Here is an 18,232-nt window from a genome sequence, read left to right as displayed (position 1 = left end):
TATAATGATCATTACGCGTGCAGTTCTGGTTCCCATCTCTCCAGGATGATTGAATAGGGGTGAAAACCTTTCTAACCATCCTGATTGGTCACATTTAAGTCTGGTAAGAATTCCACAGGTAAAAACCTGGGAACGAGGATGTTTGAGCCTGAATAGAGATAATATCAAGAAACACAGATCTACAAAACCACGAGGGGCGTAAAGGGAGGCAAGAACTTAATGTCACAGCTCTCATAAGGAAAGGGCAACAAGATTAACAGGTACAAAATCTCTGTTCAAAACACACAGAAGGAAGCACAGAGTTCACACAACATACAGCTGAATGGGGAACTGCTCAAGAAGAGGCTAGACTATGGAAAATAGCAATCCATCTAGGATTAGCAAACACACAGACATCTCAGGAAGTACCCGAGTCACAAATGACCACAGGCTGAGAAAGCATTTGGAGCAGATATCACATATACTTGCCCTGATATTGCACTCAGTCTCTGGGCAGCCATTGTTGGTCAGTATGGAACAATAAAATGAACGCTCAGGTTTTCTTCTTCCAGAATTTTAATAGAAGATGTGGGGAAAAACCCAAAAGAAACACTGCAGTTATTTCTTAATACATGCCCTTTCCTGTGAAAATTTTAATAAAAAGCTGTCTGGCAAAATCCAGTTTAAGATCTATTTGAAATAAGGTACACCCGCAGTTCATCTCACGCAAAACCTTTTTAGCATTTGTACAGCTTTACTGTTTCACAACACTTTGCCCTCCCTTTATAAGCTATTCCATCTTACAGATGGAGTAACGGAGATAGATGGACTAAGTAATTGTTTCAAACTCCCCAAAGAGAAACAGCTATTAGAAAATGAGGAGTTTTTTGCTTCCAATTCTGTGTTCTGTCCAGTAGATTACAGCACTCTCTTAGAGATTACAAAATAAAGGGATAATATATTCACACAATCTGCCGCGTTCAGGGGAACTACTGAGTTCAATTCTGGTCAATACATCTCAAAGACAGAACTGCAGGGTAAAGGGTTCAAAGATAACCAAGCAGAATGAGAAACCTGGAAAAATATCACCTATACAAACAGAGGCTGAAAAGGTGAGGACTGCTAAGCTTAGTGGGAAGGTAAAAAAGGGAACAGAACAGAAATCTACAGAGAATGACTAATGAAGAACTCCTTTCATCCCCTTCACATAAGGCATATTAAAGGACAAGAACTATTTGAAATTGGAGAAAGAATTTATAGTGCACATAGCTAACCCACGGCACGCAGTGCCACGTGATACTGAGGCAAAGAGCTAAACAAGTGCAGAAAAAAGTGGCTGAGACGAGAATGCTGGCAATGACCCAAGTTCCATTACGGCAAATAAAAATACTGAATGAAAATAAACTTCTGCTGCAAGCCACGTGTCAGCAATCGACAGCTCTTCAGACGTTCTCAAAGCCATTCTCCAAGGGGATTCTATTGTTCAAAGGGGTTTGCTGGTTGTTTGCATCTTACCTCGCAGTCTTCGTAAGCTGACCACCATCAGGAGAACCAGGACAGCCTGCCTGACACAGCACAGCAGCTACTTTGGCACAAGTAGTGTGCTTCTTAGAAACAACACAGCAGCTCTTTGCATCCTACCGGGAAGGTGATTAGTTCTTTCCATCAACCATTCAGAAAATTCCTTCAAATCAAACTTAGAGAACTTGCCATCTTGACTTCTGTTGTCAGGAAGAATTGGGGACAAAGGCAAACTGAACGTACGGAAAAGGGGAGGACAAGGGGAGTTCCTCACAGCACAGACCCTAGAAGGACATTTGGCTTTTTAGCTCCACACTGAGCCACCCCATCTCCTGGCACCTTCAGACAAGCTGTGACCATGCTCCAGATGGCCATCCCTTCCAGCAACAGCAGAAAAAGGAAACTTCTCCTTCAACTCATTCTCTCTGATGCTTTTGCCTTTTTTTTCCTAATATACCAATGTTGTTTTGTGTTGCAGGGTTTTTTGTTTTGTTTTGTTTTTTTTTTTTAATGCATGCATGCTACACATGTATTTATACACAGACATAAATAAAAGCCTGAGGTGGAAGGTTTGGGCACAATTGAAGGATTAATAAATAAATAAATACACATCAAGGTCTGCGTGTATTCAACAAATAAAAGCAGAATTATATAAAAGCAACAGCTAATAAAAAAGATTGCTCTGTGCTGTGTTTTCCATCTTTCCAACCATTATAGGAATAAAATTATCCACAGAGATCGAAAACCTTTTTCAAAACTAATACAATTAAGCTTTATTACACTGTTTCAAGTACATTTCTCTCCTCTCCTTTCTAGCCCCCACCACCTCCCACTCCAGTCTAACAGTTGAAGGCATTCTTCCATTTTATTATGAACAAGATGCTAGTGTTTGAGGGCCAGAAACTTCCCAGTGTTTCAGGAGAGAAAAGAAACCCTGCGCTTCTTAATCTCCTTTTTCTTTGGACAGGTAAGAACTCAAAGGCAGTCTCTGTGTATCTCCACAGTTTGCAGAGGGCTATGAACAAGCAACATTACTCCCCAAAACGATCCTGCACCAAAACAAACAAAAAACCCACACTGCATTGTTTAGAAGCTATAAAGGACGCAGATCTGAAAAGGAAAACTAAATACATAAGCCTTGAAGAAGAGCACAATGCAGGTCAGTCACAAGCATCTCCCCATTCCACTGCCCATAAAGGACACACACAATTTTTCCCTGCAGTTTTGTCTCGTGAGACCAGATCTGGAGAGAAGAGCGTAATGGCAGCACACAGCGTGAGACCAAGACACTGCAAAAAATTCCCTTTGCGTATGAACATATGGACAACTGTGATAATTAGAACGATAGCTGCAGGATTGTCTGCAATTTCACTGAACAATCCCCATTATCTAGAAATAGAATTTAAAATCTGAATGCAGCACTAAGTGGTAACTGTTTATTTTTTAATGAACTGTATAGATTAAAGTGTTGCAAAATCGTATCACGTGAAAATGCTCGTGGGCATGTTTTACCATCCATAGCTTAAACAAACCAAACTGCTGCATGGACAACCATGCAGCAGCAAGGAACGAGAAAGGGAAAAGACGTGCCAGTAGTTTTCTGTCATTTCTATAATCTGTAATTTTCCTGCATTCCATATTCACCATGATGCTACATGGCAGTAGTAAAGCTGATTGATTTCCATCTCTTTACAACCCACCTTGCACATTGCTTTGCATTTTTCAGTCACATAAGAATGAATTGGATGTATGCAACTCCCTGTCAGGAGGTCTAATTGCTTCAAACTGGAGAACATTACTCTCCACATTTATTAAAAAATAAAGACTACTTATAATATTATTTCATTTTGCCAGGAAGTAAAAACTGCATTAGTTCATAAGGAACAGCATGGCTGCTCCTATTTTTATGGCATCAATTTTTAAAAACTCATCATGGTAAACAATTAAACAGAGAAGCAAATCCCACATTTAGGGGAGAGATTCAAATCCCTAAATGGATTTTCAAAGGTCATTTCAGGCTTAAAAGATGCTTGACAGCGTCTCTTCAAATCAAGTTCATTTCAAAGGCTTATCCAGCAAGAAACAGTGCTCTGCAGCAACATCCTTTGAACTGCTGGGCTCCCCAGAGGACAATTAATAATACAACTTTAATTCATATTTAGAGCAAGATTTGTGATTTAAGAAAGAGAGACCTAACAAGGATTTTTAACAAAACAAAAAGCACAGAAAATCTAGCTTTCATCTAAACCCCACAATGAAAAAAAAAGTTTGAATTGCTATGAACTTTATTTCAAAATCATCTAGTTACAAAGCGTTTATCTCTAAACGCGAGATCTTCACAGGGCTCTGTTTGCACAGCTTTCATTTAATTACATAAGGAATGGGGGCAGACAAAGGGTGCTGACAGTTCCCGGTGTCAGCACGGTGCTTCTTGGCTCTCTGCTCAGATCCACAACGGATCCCATTCATACCCAGAGGCCGCAAACAAAGGACAACTTGCCTTACCTTCCTCTCAATGCGCGCCAACTGCTCTTTATAGAAGGCCTCTTTCCGCTTCAGCTCTGCCTCCCTGCCTTGCAGCTCCACAGCCTGGGAAGAAGAACAAAGGAGAATCGGTAGAAGAAGAAATTAAAGGTGAAGAGCACGAGGGCATGGAAAGCACGTGGGATGCAGACTGGAACTCAGAAGATCCACATTGCTCAGGTCTAATGTATGGGATCCCTGCCAACGCAGCTTCAAACTTTCTGTGTTCTGGTTCACTTGGGACTAAACCCACAGGTCTGAAACACTTGTTAGTAACATACTCAAACGCAATACCTTGGTTTCACTTCTTTCTACATGAAAGCCTATAATTACACAAAGGTAATGCGTCCAGACTTTCCTACCGTCATTTTCTGAAGTCTGTCTTACTCAAGTGCATCTCATGAACCATGCCGTTTATTACAACTTCCCTCACGTTACCTTAAAAATAAGCCTCAAGTCCTCCATTTCATAGACACTACTGTGAGTGTCAGAAAACTTCTACAGAGGTAACGCATCCCTGCGATCATAAGGGAAACACCCAACGCAAGGCTGTGTTATAACATTCATGGAGCAACACACTCTCAGACCATACACGTGCTCCTGCACACCTAGTTAAAGCCACTGCCATAACAATTAAGTGCACATCTCTGCACGTACAATACCAGGCTGCACACCCAGAGCTCTAGTTGGATGATACAGACTTGGAAGGAACATGAAGGTCGGAATTCCTCTTCTTTCTTCTTAAGTGCAATGCTTCCAAAGTTTGGTATACAAAAGCACGCTGAAGGCCTTACCCGGTCATCAATTAAACAATGCCCAGTTTAAAAAGTAATAATAAAATTGTTTATAGCAACAGCTTTCACCTTTCAGCTCTTTACAACTGGCAGCACTTTGCTGCATTCCCACTCCAAAGATGAGTTAGCATTAAGAAAATGTGGCATTGATGGAACTGGGTCAAGCTTTTTAAATCTAAAAATAAAAAGCAACAATAGCTAGAAGAATGGCACCTGTGTTTCTCCTCCCATCCCTCTCCAAGATCTCTGGGGCCTCATAAGTTACCACTGCACAGAAGATCTTTCAAAAGCTAAACGAGTAGTCAGTTCACCATGAACACACACCCTGCTAACCTACAGCATCCCAGCAGCACCACTCATAACTTTAATGGTGGTACAATCACAGAAAATGCTGGTCCAACGTGATTAAACAGCTGGGACAGAAACATCCCCGTGGGCTCAGACCTGTCATTTTACAGCCAACAGCCATTGTTAATGAGAAAAATTACATCTGAAAGCAAGTTGCCACGCATTTCCTTCTTTCTGCTCCCCTGCTGATGAACTACAGCAGTATAAATAGGACTAAGAAGAGCCTTTAAGACACACAGTGAGAGATGGCTGATGAGTAAAGTATGAGCACGTGAAACAGAGGTTGGGGGTCTGTGTGTGTTTTAAATAAATAAAAAACCAACTCATTCTCATGTTTGTCAGCCCAGCCAACAGGGCCACGATTAGGCACCAGCTCTGCAGACACATCTGCATGCCTTGTCCTCAAAGGCTCTGCTCAACAGCAAAAGCTCTGGCTTTGGTTTTGCTGGAGCTGCTGTACAACCTCCAGCTTGCACAGCAGATGAAACGTGGCGAGGGGGAGGCCAGGTGAGAGATGAGCCATACCTCTGCAACAACAAGGGCACTGATGGGCACCTCCTGACTGCCAGAATTTCTTTTTTTTTTTTGATAAGCAAACTGGGATGATCCTTTTGAACACAGATCCACCCTCTGAATGGGACTAAGCAACTTCAATTGAAATGAAACAGAGAGAAGGGACAGTGGTCTGGTGGGTAAGCAAAGGACCTCAATTCTCCTACTAATTTTCTGCATAATACCCATAAAATAAGATTACTAGAAAAGTGCTTCACATTTCCTTAAGGGTAAAATATATAAGGAAATGAAAGAAGAGTAACGGAGTGCTGTCCCTTCTGCACAATTAAGATAGAAGTTGCTCTCAGTGTAAAGCGTAATACAAGATGAAAACAGTCAAAAGATCAATGCTATAAAACATAAGAAAGTTTTTCCGTAGTCCAAGCAAATGAATTACATGGCAGTGCTACTCTTCTGGGGAAGCAGACTTCTCTGGGAGAACAAAAAAGTACTTACAACAATGCTGGCATCAAGACCTTAGCATACACACCACTCTATTTCCCAGATAATCCCACTTTACCACCATTAAACTGCACGATGAACCAGAGTTTGCAGTGCAAATTTTTACTCACAATTCAAACATGTTTTCAGTGTTTCAAAGAGCTGCTCAAGTATACTGAGAAACATTCTATGGAGTGAAATATCTGCTTGGAAGTTGCTTCTGTTTCCCTCTACTCCCAGCTGTTATTACCAGAAACTTTAGTACACTTCATGATGATGTTTGAAGTATGAATGGTACAGTCAGGGTGTACATCACTTCAAATATTCACTGCTCCAAACTGGGCTAGACAGCAGGGGACATTTTCAATGAACATAGGATATTTATTAAGACTTTCTCTAGTCCTCTACTCCTCTAGAGTGCCTCCTATTCCCCACCTGAAGTCAGAAGCCTGTGATGTCCCAGACAGAACTGGCTGTCAGAGATGATTATAATTTCACAGGGGACTGAGATTGCAGGTGGGAAACAAAGCATCAGAAACACTTTTCACATAAAGGCCTTTAAAAATAAAGAATGGAAGAAGGAGGAAAGATGTGCATGATAAGACAGAGGTTTGAAAATCAGATATTGGAAAACTGCATTTCTCATCCACGCTGCAGAAATGACATCTGAGCTGGAACGTGGCATGCAAGAGATGACCAAAGCAGGGAGATGACATCTAAGAAACTGTACTGTAGAACACAGGCTGTCATATCAAGCAGGAGTGAGAAAAAACAAGGAGGGAAGGGAGGCACATTGCAGTTGATTGTAGAATATTCAAATGCACTCTAAATTCTGAATAGTAAAATAGGACAAATATTTGCAAAACAGAATGTATGCGACAAGCAATTTCCCTCTGCACAAAACCACCAGATACATTTAGGAAGTGCTCACGAACTCTTTGTAATGAAATTAAAAGCATTGAATCCCTACAAAAAGACAGTGAAGATAAGCTACAAGCACACTACTACAGCTTCCAGGTGCATGCATACCTGGACCGGCTGGGGGCTATTTCAAGTTCTACCTACTTTTTAAATCTTCACACTCTTTTCACAGCCCAAAGTTTCTCAAGTTATCTGCATGCCACCCTGAAACACAACAAAGAGCTGGGGCACAGGTGTGTGCGACTCCCTGCCTCCTCCCCACGCTTTATGCAGTGTCCATTTAGATACCACCTGTGACAGCACATCTCTAGAGCTGTGCATTACATATTGGCTCTGCTGAAGAATCCAAGCACTGGCCTGCTAGCTGACAGCCAGGCCAAAAGAAATATTTTGTAAATCTCTTAATTGAGCTAATGAATTATTGGTTCGTTCTGTCTGAACAAAACAAGAAACTGAGCCTCATCCTGAGCTGCAGCCAACACACAGCTCAACATGCTGTGCACCTGGTCTTGTAGAGCCAGGCTTCACTCTAGCTACGTCCATTCACAAATCAGCTTTGGTTTTCCTCTGTGAAATAACAGCAGAGTTTTATGACTCTTAATCACAGTTTCCTTCTCATCACCTTGTTAAATGTGAAAACTAAAAAGGAAGTCTGCTTTGGAAGGGCTTCTTGGCAGGGTTAGGTTACAGTAGGCAATGTAGCATGCGGGAATCAAGTGCAGCAAGAGCACAGCCTGCAGCTGCTGGAGACCTGCAGTGCTGCTGGGAGACAGCATGGAAAAGACTACTGGGAAAAAACAGCCCCATCTCTAGAAAGGGAGACTCAGTCTAGAAGGGATGCTGCATACCTCAATCTACTTCCTCAGAAGTAAGTCAGAGCATCTGGCAAGGTTACTGCAAAAGAACTTATCTTCTTCTTAGCCAAACATTCACCAGTCACAGAGGAACAAGTGAGATGACACCCAGAGCGTCAGTCAGAGGCAACCCAAGGAAACAAGCTACAGGGATAAAAAAAAAAAAAAAAAAAAAAGTCCTGAAGTCTCTATCAGATGCTTTGGTTCTGCACTTTGCTGAGAGCAGTCACCAGCTTCCTCCAGAGGTGCCCACCAACATCCCTGCAGTAGCACAGCAGACGTTAGGGCTGGGTACCTCAATCTGCCATGCTTCACCATTCTAGAGTTCTTACACTTCATGCTTTCCAACGTCTCTTCCAGTCCTGGCAGCAGTCCAGGAGGCAGGGGAGAAAAACAAATACTATTAAAGGCTCCAAGAGGAGACAAAGGAATTGACAGCAATGCACTGAAGTACAGGACTACGTCCAAAATCAGCTGGTTGGCACACTCCTGGCCAAGCCTAAGGAGAACAGCAGGGCTGACAGGACAATACGAGCAGCAAGGGGCAGCCTGCACACTTCATGCTCCACAGTAAGCAGCAAACTCCACAGGGAGGGCTGTACCAGAGCAGCAACCATGGGGGAGCATTGACTGAACTTCCATTTGTATCAGCAGAAATATCACCAACAATGCAGAGCTGCCTGCAGTCACCATTCCAAACAGGCAAGGCCTACCACACCACTTGCTTTTTGTCCCCTTTCTCTCATTCTCTTGAAGGCTGGTGACTGCTTTCTTTGTTTGAGACCCCAGATGCAGCCTTACAGCCTTAAAAAGCAGTACTGGTGTAACCTTCATTTCCTCCTGTTTCTGCCACTGACATCACCAGCTACACACACCACCAGATCAAGTTTGGTTTCAGCAGCTGTAAGCTACACAAAAGGAACCAGTGAAACCTTTATGGAGGAAATAATATGCAATTTTCTAGCTGAACACCTTTTAAAATGTAATGACAGAAAATAAAATCCTGCATCTGTGCTCAGCAATAACAATCTGTACGCACACAGTAACAACATGACACTTGGAATAAGCAAGATCCAGACAAAAAAAAAGAGCGCTTACCCAGGCGTCCAAATCCTCAGGCTTGGAATAAAGAGAGCGCAAGAGAAAAAGGAAGGAAAAGAGAAGAAAAAGAGAAATCAGTGATTTATGGAGGCCGCCTGCTGCTGCACAATGTAGCTTTTAGTGTGACAAGTTTAGAAAAGTTCCTTAAAAATGACTAGCATCTTAAATAGTGCAGTGCTGTCCCCTGTTGGGAACTGCGCTATTAAAGCAGGAGCACACAACCCCCAAAATAAAAACAAAGCAAACCTCCTGAAGGCTGAGGCAGGATCCCCCCACAGAGCAGGGCTAAGAACAGACAGCTGTGCAGCAGCCAGGGTGTCACCCAAGGCACAACATTATCCACAACACACACCAGAGGACGGGGCAGTGCTGGGCGTACTTGAAAGAAGGAGACCATCAGCCACACATCTCAAACTCCCCATGAAGAACATGCATCTTTTGCCAAGGCAGTTTGGAATACGTAAGTTGACCTCAATAGCCAGTAATCTTCTTTACATGAGAACTTCAGAGTGCCTCCCAGCAGAAAGCCAGTTGGCTGGGGGGTTACTCCTTCAAAGGGGATCAACTACTACTTCATGCACATTCCAAATACTTTCCCAAATCCAAGCTGACCTCACCTGCTCCTTCATTTGTTAGCAAGCCAAGCAGATCCAGCAGGCTGCAGTGTTGCCTCTTTTTTACTCATTACTACTTTTGACTCGCACAGTAACCCAGCAGCAGCAAAGCAAGTGCAAGATGATAAACATTTCATGCCCATAAACACCTCTTTCTGAAGCCAAGGCATTTATGAGGTTCTCATTTGTTGTCAAGGGCTGCAAGCCCTCCCTGCCTCTCAGGGCCCTATTCAATCAGCAGCACTCTCACTAAGCAGGAACTCAACAAAGGCCAGCTGTTATTATGATGATTATTTATTTGGGAGACGTTGACAGGGCAGGAGGAACCTTCCTCCTGGTCACAGTTCAGTGCCAGAGGGAGCAGACAACAGAGCGAAGTGTGTATGAGATCTGCCATCATTCTAAAGGCACAGAGCAGCTACATCAGGTAAGCGAGGGGTGAGGTGCCACCCACTGCGTGCATTGCCTATCCTCATCATTCACAACAGCTGGGAGGGGTGGGACAAAACATCTCCAGTTCAGCCAGGGGAAGCCCACCCCTTCCTGCAGACAGGTTTGATGTACTGACATCAAGTCCTTGGCCAAACAAACTGACACACAACAGGTGTTGACCAGCAATCACTGACCCATCTTGACAAATGCCTGATCTGAATAACATTTCTCTTCCCACTGATTTTTACATCTGGACAGATGTGCTTAGTGTTTTAGCAACACCTTCGCAATAGCAAGGCTGTCCATCCTCAGCAGATGGACAGAAAAAAAACAGGACTCTTTATGGCATGATTATTTCGGCAGGTAGGGCACACATACCAGCATACCATTCCTGGATGTGAATGTCATCTTTGGGACACCTAAGCCACTGACTGACACATTCCTGGTGGACAAATACTTCCATGACAAAATAACCACAGGGCACTGACTCAGTAACACCGAACAGTTGCTAAGAAGAGAACAAGAAGAAGAAACTCCTCGCTAAGATGCGATTCCTGTTGTATGCCTATTGACTCTAATGCACAACAGTAGAACTACACTGCTGCTAACCTCAGGGCATTTGTTCTGCCAGTACTGCCACAGGCTTTAATTTTGTCACCTTCGAGGAGGAAGAAAAATTATTACAACAGGAACAGATGGATGTAGTGCAATGAAAGGGAAGAGGAAACTTAAAACAGGTTTTGATGCAATAGGAAATATTCCTGAGTTGAAAAAATAATTGTGCTTGGAGTGAAGCACAGACTAAATGAAATATAATAAAACACAAAAATGAAAACCCTAGCTACTGGTTTAAATTGTACTACTACTTAAGTCTGAGCCAAAATTTTTAGTAGACTTGCATTTATCATCGCTGATAATAGGAGATGCAGTGCAACCAACAGTATTTTCAAAGTTTAAGTTCACTGTGTAAGGAATTAGTAACATCTGGCTTCCTTGCTTCCTAACCAAACAAATTCCACTTCCAGCTCCCAGTTGGGGGTGTGAGCATTATAATCCCTGCCCTGGGACACAAGCCATCACTTAGCACCCTCAGTCAATACTGCTGGTACTCTTCTGCTACAGCAGGTGGGTTACTTGGATAACCCAATGGACAGCTGAACAAATATTGAACTTCACTATTGGGGTCAAAATCAAACCAAGACATTCCCTTTGACTGTAGCAGAAGCAAACGGTTATTATTGAAATGGGACCTGGGGCCAAATCAACAACCCCCATCCAAGGTATTTATAGAGGAAAAAATGTGACACGGTCTGCTTAAAGTGGACTGTGGTTGGATATGGGAAGAACGTCAGCAATGCATCCATACGTCTGAAAACTTCACATTTGAACACTGGTTCTGCAAGCAGGGGATGTTTTCCCACCTATCAGTGAAGTCATGAATACTGTGTCAAAATAGCATTTCATACTTATGGGCAATTCTCAGCGTTTCCTCTTACCCGACTCATACACAGCACCACCTACACTTCTCTTGTGCCCGTCATACTCTGAAGAAACATGAAAATAGTGGTTAGCAATCAGAATATGGTTCTGCAGTGGGTAATGTTGGACAAAGGGATGAGCATGATGAAGTGGCCTGAGGACAGGCAACACCTTTGGAACCTGAGTGAAATCAGTCTGAACCTGAATGTCCATCACCTTGCCATGGGCAGCGATGCTGCTCTATAATTAATCTGACTACAGCATGACCAGTGACTCAGGAATTCAGACTACCAGACTGGTAGTGATCTGCTTAAGATCTGAACACGGAATAATTTTACGGGCACTGCCAACTTCAGGAGTCAGAGATAGAGTGGGATATGTAAGAAATGAGAGGCAGCAGGTGCCCAAAACCTAAGACAGCTGTTGGCAACAACTTTTGCATTCATATCGATATATAAAGAGCTTTGCAGCACATATTCTAACATCTTGATGACCAGACATCATCACTGAATAAGCAAAGAGTTATTTCTCCATAAGGCAATAATCCAACTCCGAGCTTTACCATTATGGTAGGAGCTTAAGAATTTCAAGAATAAATATTCAGTACCCACTCCAGACCCTTAAACACTTCTAGTTCAGTGGAAAATCGAAGTACTATCAATATTAAATGTAATGAAAGTCAGGAATGTAACCAACTGACACAGGAAAGTAAGCACAAAGAGGCAACTGAACAGCAAGCCATTTTGAGACAAGGCTGTGACAAAACTGCTCAACTAAAGTATACAGAGCACACATGATTCTACAAATATGAAGGAGGGAATCATCAGAAAAACCCTCTCCCCCTTTACAATACAGGGACAACTGCAATTCTAATAGATACGGCACTGCGGAAGATAGGTTTGCATTACTGACAGTTGATAGTTTTCATTTACAACAAAATAAAGGAAGCCTATTTTATAAAATCTAAAGTAAACCATCTGCTTTCATGGCTTGCTTTAATGCTCCAGCCTATTGCCACGTTCTCTTTTCCCATCACCACTTTTATACACGTACACACAGTTTCCATTTTGCAGGCTGCCAACAGACAAGCACCCAACGTCTATAGGAATCTTACAGTGTTTGCTCTCTAGCTGTACACCCAAGATGCTTATTGCTGATAGCAGGTGAGTCAACAGCTCCCTCTAAATCTTCATCTCCTTGCTTAAATCTCCACTCAGACTGTTAGATGTAAGACTCCACAAGACTTGCACTAATTTAGCCAAAAGAAAAAGAACTCCCAAGAGAGGGCATTGGGAAATTCTATAATTAATTATGACTTCCTATCCCAGAACATATTTCAGATCCTACTGAGTCCACGAAGTATTTTCTCAAAGAGCTAGGAGCAAGGGCCACTCAACTCCTCCTGGATTATTTCTAGCTCATGATCATTAATACAGACTCCCATCAAGCCAGCCTAGGGGTAGGCATATGGCTTTCTAGGGATGGTACAGGCAGGGGAAAATAACAGTTACACATGCTTGCGTTCCAATCTCATTTCTGATCATGCATTTGGGTAAATAGCTTTCTCTTGCCAGGTTCTTAAATATCAAACACATTAGTTCTTAAGTCAAACATACCACATACTTCAAACACAACCACTGTCCTGTAAGGAATCGGGACAGTCTGCACAATCAACCCATGTGCTTACAAGCAGCAAAAATGATGAACATGTGAGCTGAGGAGGAATTCCCAATCCACACTTGCTTACAAACACTAGCACAATTTTTACCTGTGTTTGAACAATACATTTTATATTTATTTATAGCCATCAACCACTGAATATAGTTCTAATACAGTACTGTGAACCCAAAGTTCCTTCTACAAGATCAGAAAACTAATTTCTTTATATTTAAAAAAAATATGTCAAATATACCACAGTTTAAAAGAGGTGACTTCGAGGCTACTTTTTAGTACAGGCAAAGGCTGTCTTAATTACGTGCTTGAGTGAGAAAATTCTTGAAAGCCCTCAGTCAAGATGATGCATCCCATTTGTCCCCACAAATCCTTCTGCAGGTGGAGACTCAGACTTTCAGACATCATATCTTTACCCACTATGAGTCCTGTGAATTTGCATCTTACTGCTCTTTCATCCTGCACACACACACACACACACACACACACACACAGCACACTTCATGCAGCATTACAGGGTCAGTATCTTTCCAGGGTAAAATCCAACCTCTGGGTTTGCCAAAATGTACGTGGGAAAGACAGAACAATAAAGATTCAGAATAAATCAAGGGGATTCTGAAGCCATGCAGAAAAGGCCACAACAAACATATTAAAGAGAACTCAAAGTGAGTGTCACACTAGTACATGCATTCAGTTATGCTCATAAGCAAAGTAACATCAAAGCAGGAAAGCAGAAAAAATTAAGAAAGATACTAATAGACTGCTGGAAAGAAAAAGAAATGAGAAGTGAAGGACCTGACCACAATCTCCCTCATTTCCATGATTACCAGAGAGAGAAGCAGTAAGCACTAAGTTCCCCTATAAGCAGTTCTGAAAATGTACCTCAGACTTGGCCTGCAGCATTCCCTGCATCCTATGCCAAAGTCAGTGTTATGAAAAGGCTGCCAATTAAGTTGTGGTTTTGAGCTATAGACAAGATGTCCACTAGAGACTGGTTCTTGTTTCCAGAGCACTTGCACATCACACTGCACGCTCTGGGAAGTGAACATGCTGGTACTCAGGTACATATTCTCTCAGCTCCCACAAGGCTGAAATCAGAGAAAATGCTGCAAGGTTGCATGTTCTACTGTAATCCAGGTTTCATAATGAAATCACCCGCAGAAAAGAAAAGAAAAAAAAACAAGTACAGCAACAAGGATTTCAGGCTATTGTAAAACTATACTCCTTATTTTTATATTGCAACCTCCAGGGCACATTTAAATCAACAGCAACTTGCTAATCTACTTCACTGCCAGCAGAGTTTTGATTTCCATTTGAGAGGACAGTTCGCAAATGGCAGTTCTCCACGCTGTGCAAGTGCTAAACGTTGGTAAGAACTACAAGGATTCAGTGCTGATTCAATGACCATTCTCTGCTGCACGCTCTTACTCAAGGCAGGAGGCTTGGAAAAATCAGGGATGAGGCTTTCTACAAAGGACCAACTGTCAGTCTCTGCATGGACCTCAAGCCAGGTGTTACTGCTATGGCAAGGAGGAGAGGATAGACTGAGTGCAGCAGGCAGAGTTGAGCAGTTTTATTTAAAACAATTTTAATGCTTCCTTCTCACTAGAGCTCCTGAAGCTTTAACAGGATGCCACATGGAACCACATGGAACCAAAGTGTTTATTCCTAGGACTTCTGATCAAACGCAAGAAGCCTGAAATGTAGCTTTAAAACACTGTGTGCTCTAAATATAGCAGTTAGATGACCTGACAGAGCCAAGATCCATGCTTCATGAGTTTGCAAATTGAAAGAGTCAATCTAGCTCACAGCATCGCAGAATCCTAAAGACAGATTGCTCTATTTATTGTGCTAGATACTATTTACAAACATATCTCCACACTGTTTGCCCTCTAATTAGAGTTAGAGCACACAGTCATTTACTTTGTGAGCTCCTTTTGTACACTACACCTCTAAAGTCAATGAAAGTAATTTTTAGAACCTGTTGATTGATTTATTGATCAAATAAGATGACCAGTGCAGTAGACTAGAAATAACCAGCCTGCTAAGTGATTTGACAAATATTCCTGAAGGCTTGTCACTAAGGGCCCTGAAAGGAATGGAAAAAGAAATCTTGAAAGGTAGGTTCAGGCTATTTTAGAATCTGTACCAACGGCTGGCACTGCAACTGTATTTCATGTGCAGGATTCCTTGAACGAGTGCACTCTACAGCCAAATGCCTGAAATGACTCTGTACAGTCCAGAAGCAATGACGTAAGTTCAGTTCCTACTAAGAATCAGAGAATCATTAAAGTTGGAAAAGACCTCTAAGATCATCAAGTCCAGCCATCAACCCATCCCGCCATGCCCATAACCACATCCCTCAGTGCCACATCCCCATGGTTCTTGAACACCTCCAGGGACGGCGACTCCAGCTCTCCCCAGGCAGTCTGTGCCAGTGCATCACTGCTCCTTCTGAGAAGAAATTGTTCCTAATATCCTGCATGAAAGTCCCCTGGCACAACTTGAAGCCATATTACCTCTCTCCCTAAAAAACAGCATGTGAAGGAAAAGGGGTGAGAACTACATTCTACAGGAGTTTAGGACAAGAAAGGGAAACATATCTAACCAAGGCCATGGGATAGAAGAAACCGAAGCAGAGATCATAGAATTGCTCAGGTTGGAAGAGATCTTAAAGATCAAGTCCAACCGCACCCTGACCATACCACCCCAACAACCCTCTGCTAAATCACATCCCTGAGCACCACATCTAAATGGTTTTTAAACACATTCAGGGGTTATGACTCAACAGCCTCCCTGGGGAGCCTATTCCAGTGCTTAACAACCCTTTCTGTAAAGAAGTGTTTCCTGATATCCAACCTAAACTTACCCTGGTGCACCTTAAGGCCATTTCCCCTCATCCTGTCACCAGTGAGAAGAGACCAAACCTGCTCACTGCAATCACCTTTGAGGCGTTTGAAGAGAGCAGATAAGGTCCAAGAGCAGCTTCCAGTGCTCTGTTCAGACTATTGGTAATTCTGTGGTGAGTCTTTGCCACAGCCTTCCATGAACCCCAGCAGAAAGAAGCTTATTCCCCTTGCAAGCACTGAAAGCTATAAACCCCATCAATCAAGTGTTCACTGTGATGGTCTACTTCTTCCTGTAGATTTAATTGTGATTTAATGAGGTTTTCAATGAAACATGCTGGCAGCTTTTCATAAAACTGAGCTGAACACAACTTGTACTCATTTACACTGCCCACCCAGTTGTAAGAAGACTGGTCATCCAAATCAAGCAAGAAGCAAATCAGAAGTCAACTCTGCTGCATAGATCTTCTAAGAGGCACAGAAAAGGTAAACTAACAACACAGGAAGCAAAAGGAAGAAGCCTGTCTTAATACTGTGGTTTGTATGATATTTTAGCTAATCTTTTTGCATTGTGGTATTGAAGAATTTACATTTATCTTTAGAGTAACATAGGAACTTAAGATGACAATAACTTCAGGGATGTCAATAACTTCTTCTGCTCACATAAAACTAAAGCATCCAGGTATAGACAAAATAAATCAGCAAGATCAAATTCACTATCTGTCATAACCTCTCAGTATTTCCGAAAGTAAACGCCACACTTAGCAAAACAACCTTTAGAATAGAAACCTTTAAAAGCATATTTATCTCACAGTAATAACTTTCCTGTCATGTTATATATGTACACACACACACCACATATGTAAAAAAATCAAGAGAAAAACCCACTCAAAGAACCAATGCTCCTGTGCTCCATTTTCCATTTAATGTTGGTTATACACCTATGGGGGCCTTACAACATCCTAAAAGGCCCAAGCTTTCCTTCTCATTAGTACCACCAACACGTTGCTGAGCTGTGGCCATATAACCTTCTGCACCTTCTCATTCTATTGAATCAATCTCCTCTGGCAACTCCTGGCATGGCACTCTGCTCCCCCTGCCTCCAGCTCTTCTTCCCTCACTAATTCTGTGCTCAGAACTGTGAAGCACAAAATTAGACATTTCAAATTAAGCAAGGAGAGAGAACGAGAGAACCTTATTAAATCAACATTAGCATCAGAGAGTCTTCAAAAGAGAAACTCAATTGCAAAATATTGCTCCGCTCTGCAAAGCTCTTTCTGTTGACAAAACAGATGGGGGGCAGGTGGGCAGGCAGCAGGGCCCTCCTGTGCCCCCACGTCTCCATGCCACACAGTGCTGGAGCAGTACAGGCAGGAGCCTCACAGAGCACAGTCCTGGAGGAAGCAGGGCTTACCTTGAAATCACAAGCACTGGCATTGCCAAGAAAGAAGGACAAGGTTTACTGATATCGTGTTGGGGAAAAGGGAAAAAGTAAAACCGCACGTTGAAAAACACATTTACACACAAAGGCAGGCATCCTCCCTCCTGCTCCCAAGCCTCCCACAGTGCCACTTGCCCCTTTAAGTCACCTTACAAGTTACAGTCATTTCTTTACTTCACACAGAGCCATTTCAAGTTTCAGTTTCCATCAGCAGTCCCTAACAACCGAAAAGCACTGACGCAACAGCAATGGTGAGCGTGGTTTGTTCCAAAACACCTTTACTTTCTGATGGCAACCTGCCTGGCCACGTACACTTACTGCAGGAAGGATGAGGAGGATAAAAACGACACCCACAGGAACAGTGACAAGAAGCTACTCTGGTAGTTAAAAAGCCTTCCATTCAACATACTTGTTTTATAAAATGAACTGCATTTCCATCTCTAAGGGCAATAGTAGCAATACGTGACTGCTTAGAGCTTTCCAAAAGGAAAGGGTCCAATGAAAACAAGAGAGCTGAGAAGTGGGGAGAACAGAAGTCAGAAGGAACCTGAACCTGGTGGAGAAAAGTATTTACTGATGTCAGCTGAACTGTCTGCCCTGTGCCTTTCCTCCAAGAAAGGGCAACACTAAGCAAAACCTGATTTTTTTCTTTTTTAATTAACCTATTTCCTGCTGCAGCCATTTGTCTCCTAGGCTTTCTCCAGCACAGTGAACA

General features: G+C 42.5%; 1 protein-coding gene across 1 annotated transcript in view; it reads right to left on the bottom strand.

Annotated features, from left to right (window-relative positions):
* Window positions 1-18,232, bottom strand: part of CHCHD6 (coiled-coil-helix-coiled-coil-helix domain containing 6) — a gene marked incomplete at both ends in the record, with an annotated part of 109,893 nt that overhangs the window by 71,256 nt on the left and 20,405 nt on the right. Inside the window, 2 exon segments of the mRNA XM_079540598.1 lie at window positions 4,006-4,089; window positions 9,032-9,052. Of these exon segments, the coding sequence (XP_079396724.1) occupies window positions 4,006-4,089; window positions 9,032-9,052 (105 nt within the window).

Source organism: Tetrao urogallus, assembly GCF_951394365.1.
Source record: "Tetrao urogallus genome assembly, chromosome: 10".
Taxonomy (NCBI): domain Eukaryota; kingdom Metazoa; phylum Chordata; class Aves; order Galliformes; family Phasianidae; genus Tetrao; species Tetrao urogallus.
This window is presented reverse-complemented; position numbering and strand designations above follow the sequence as displayed.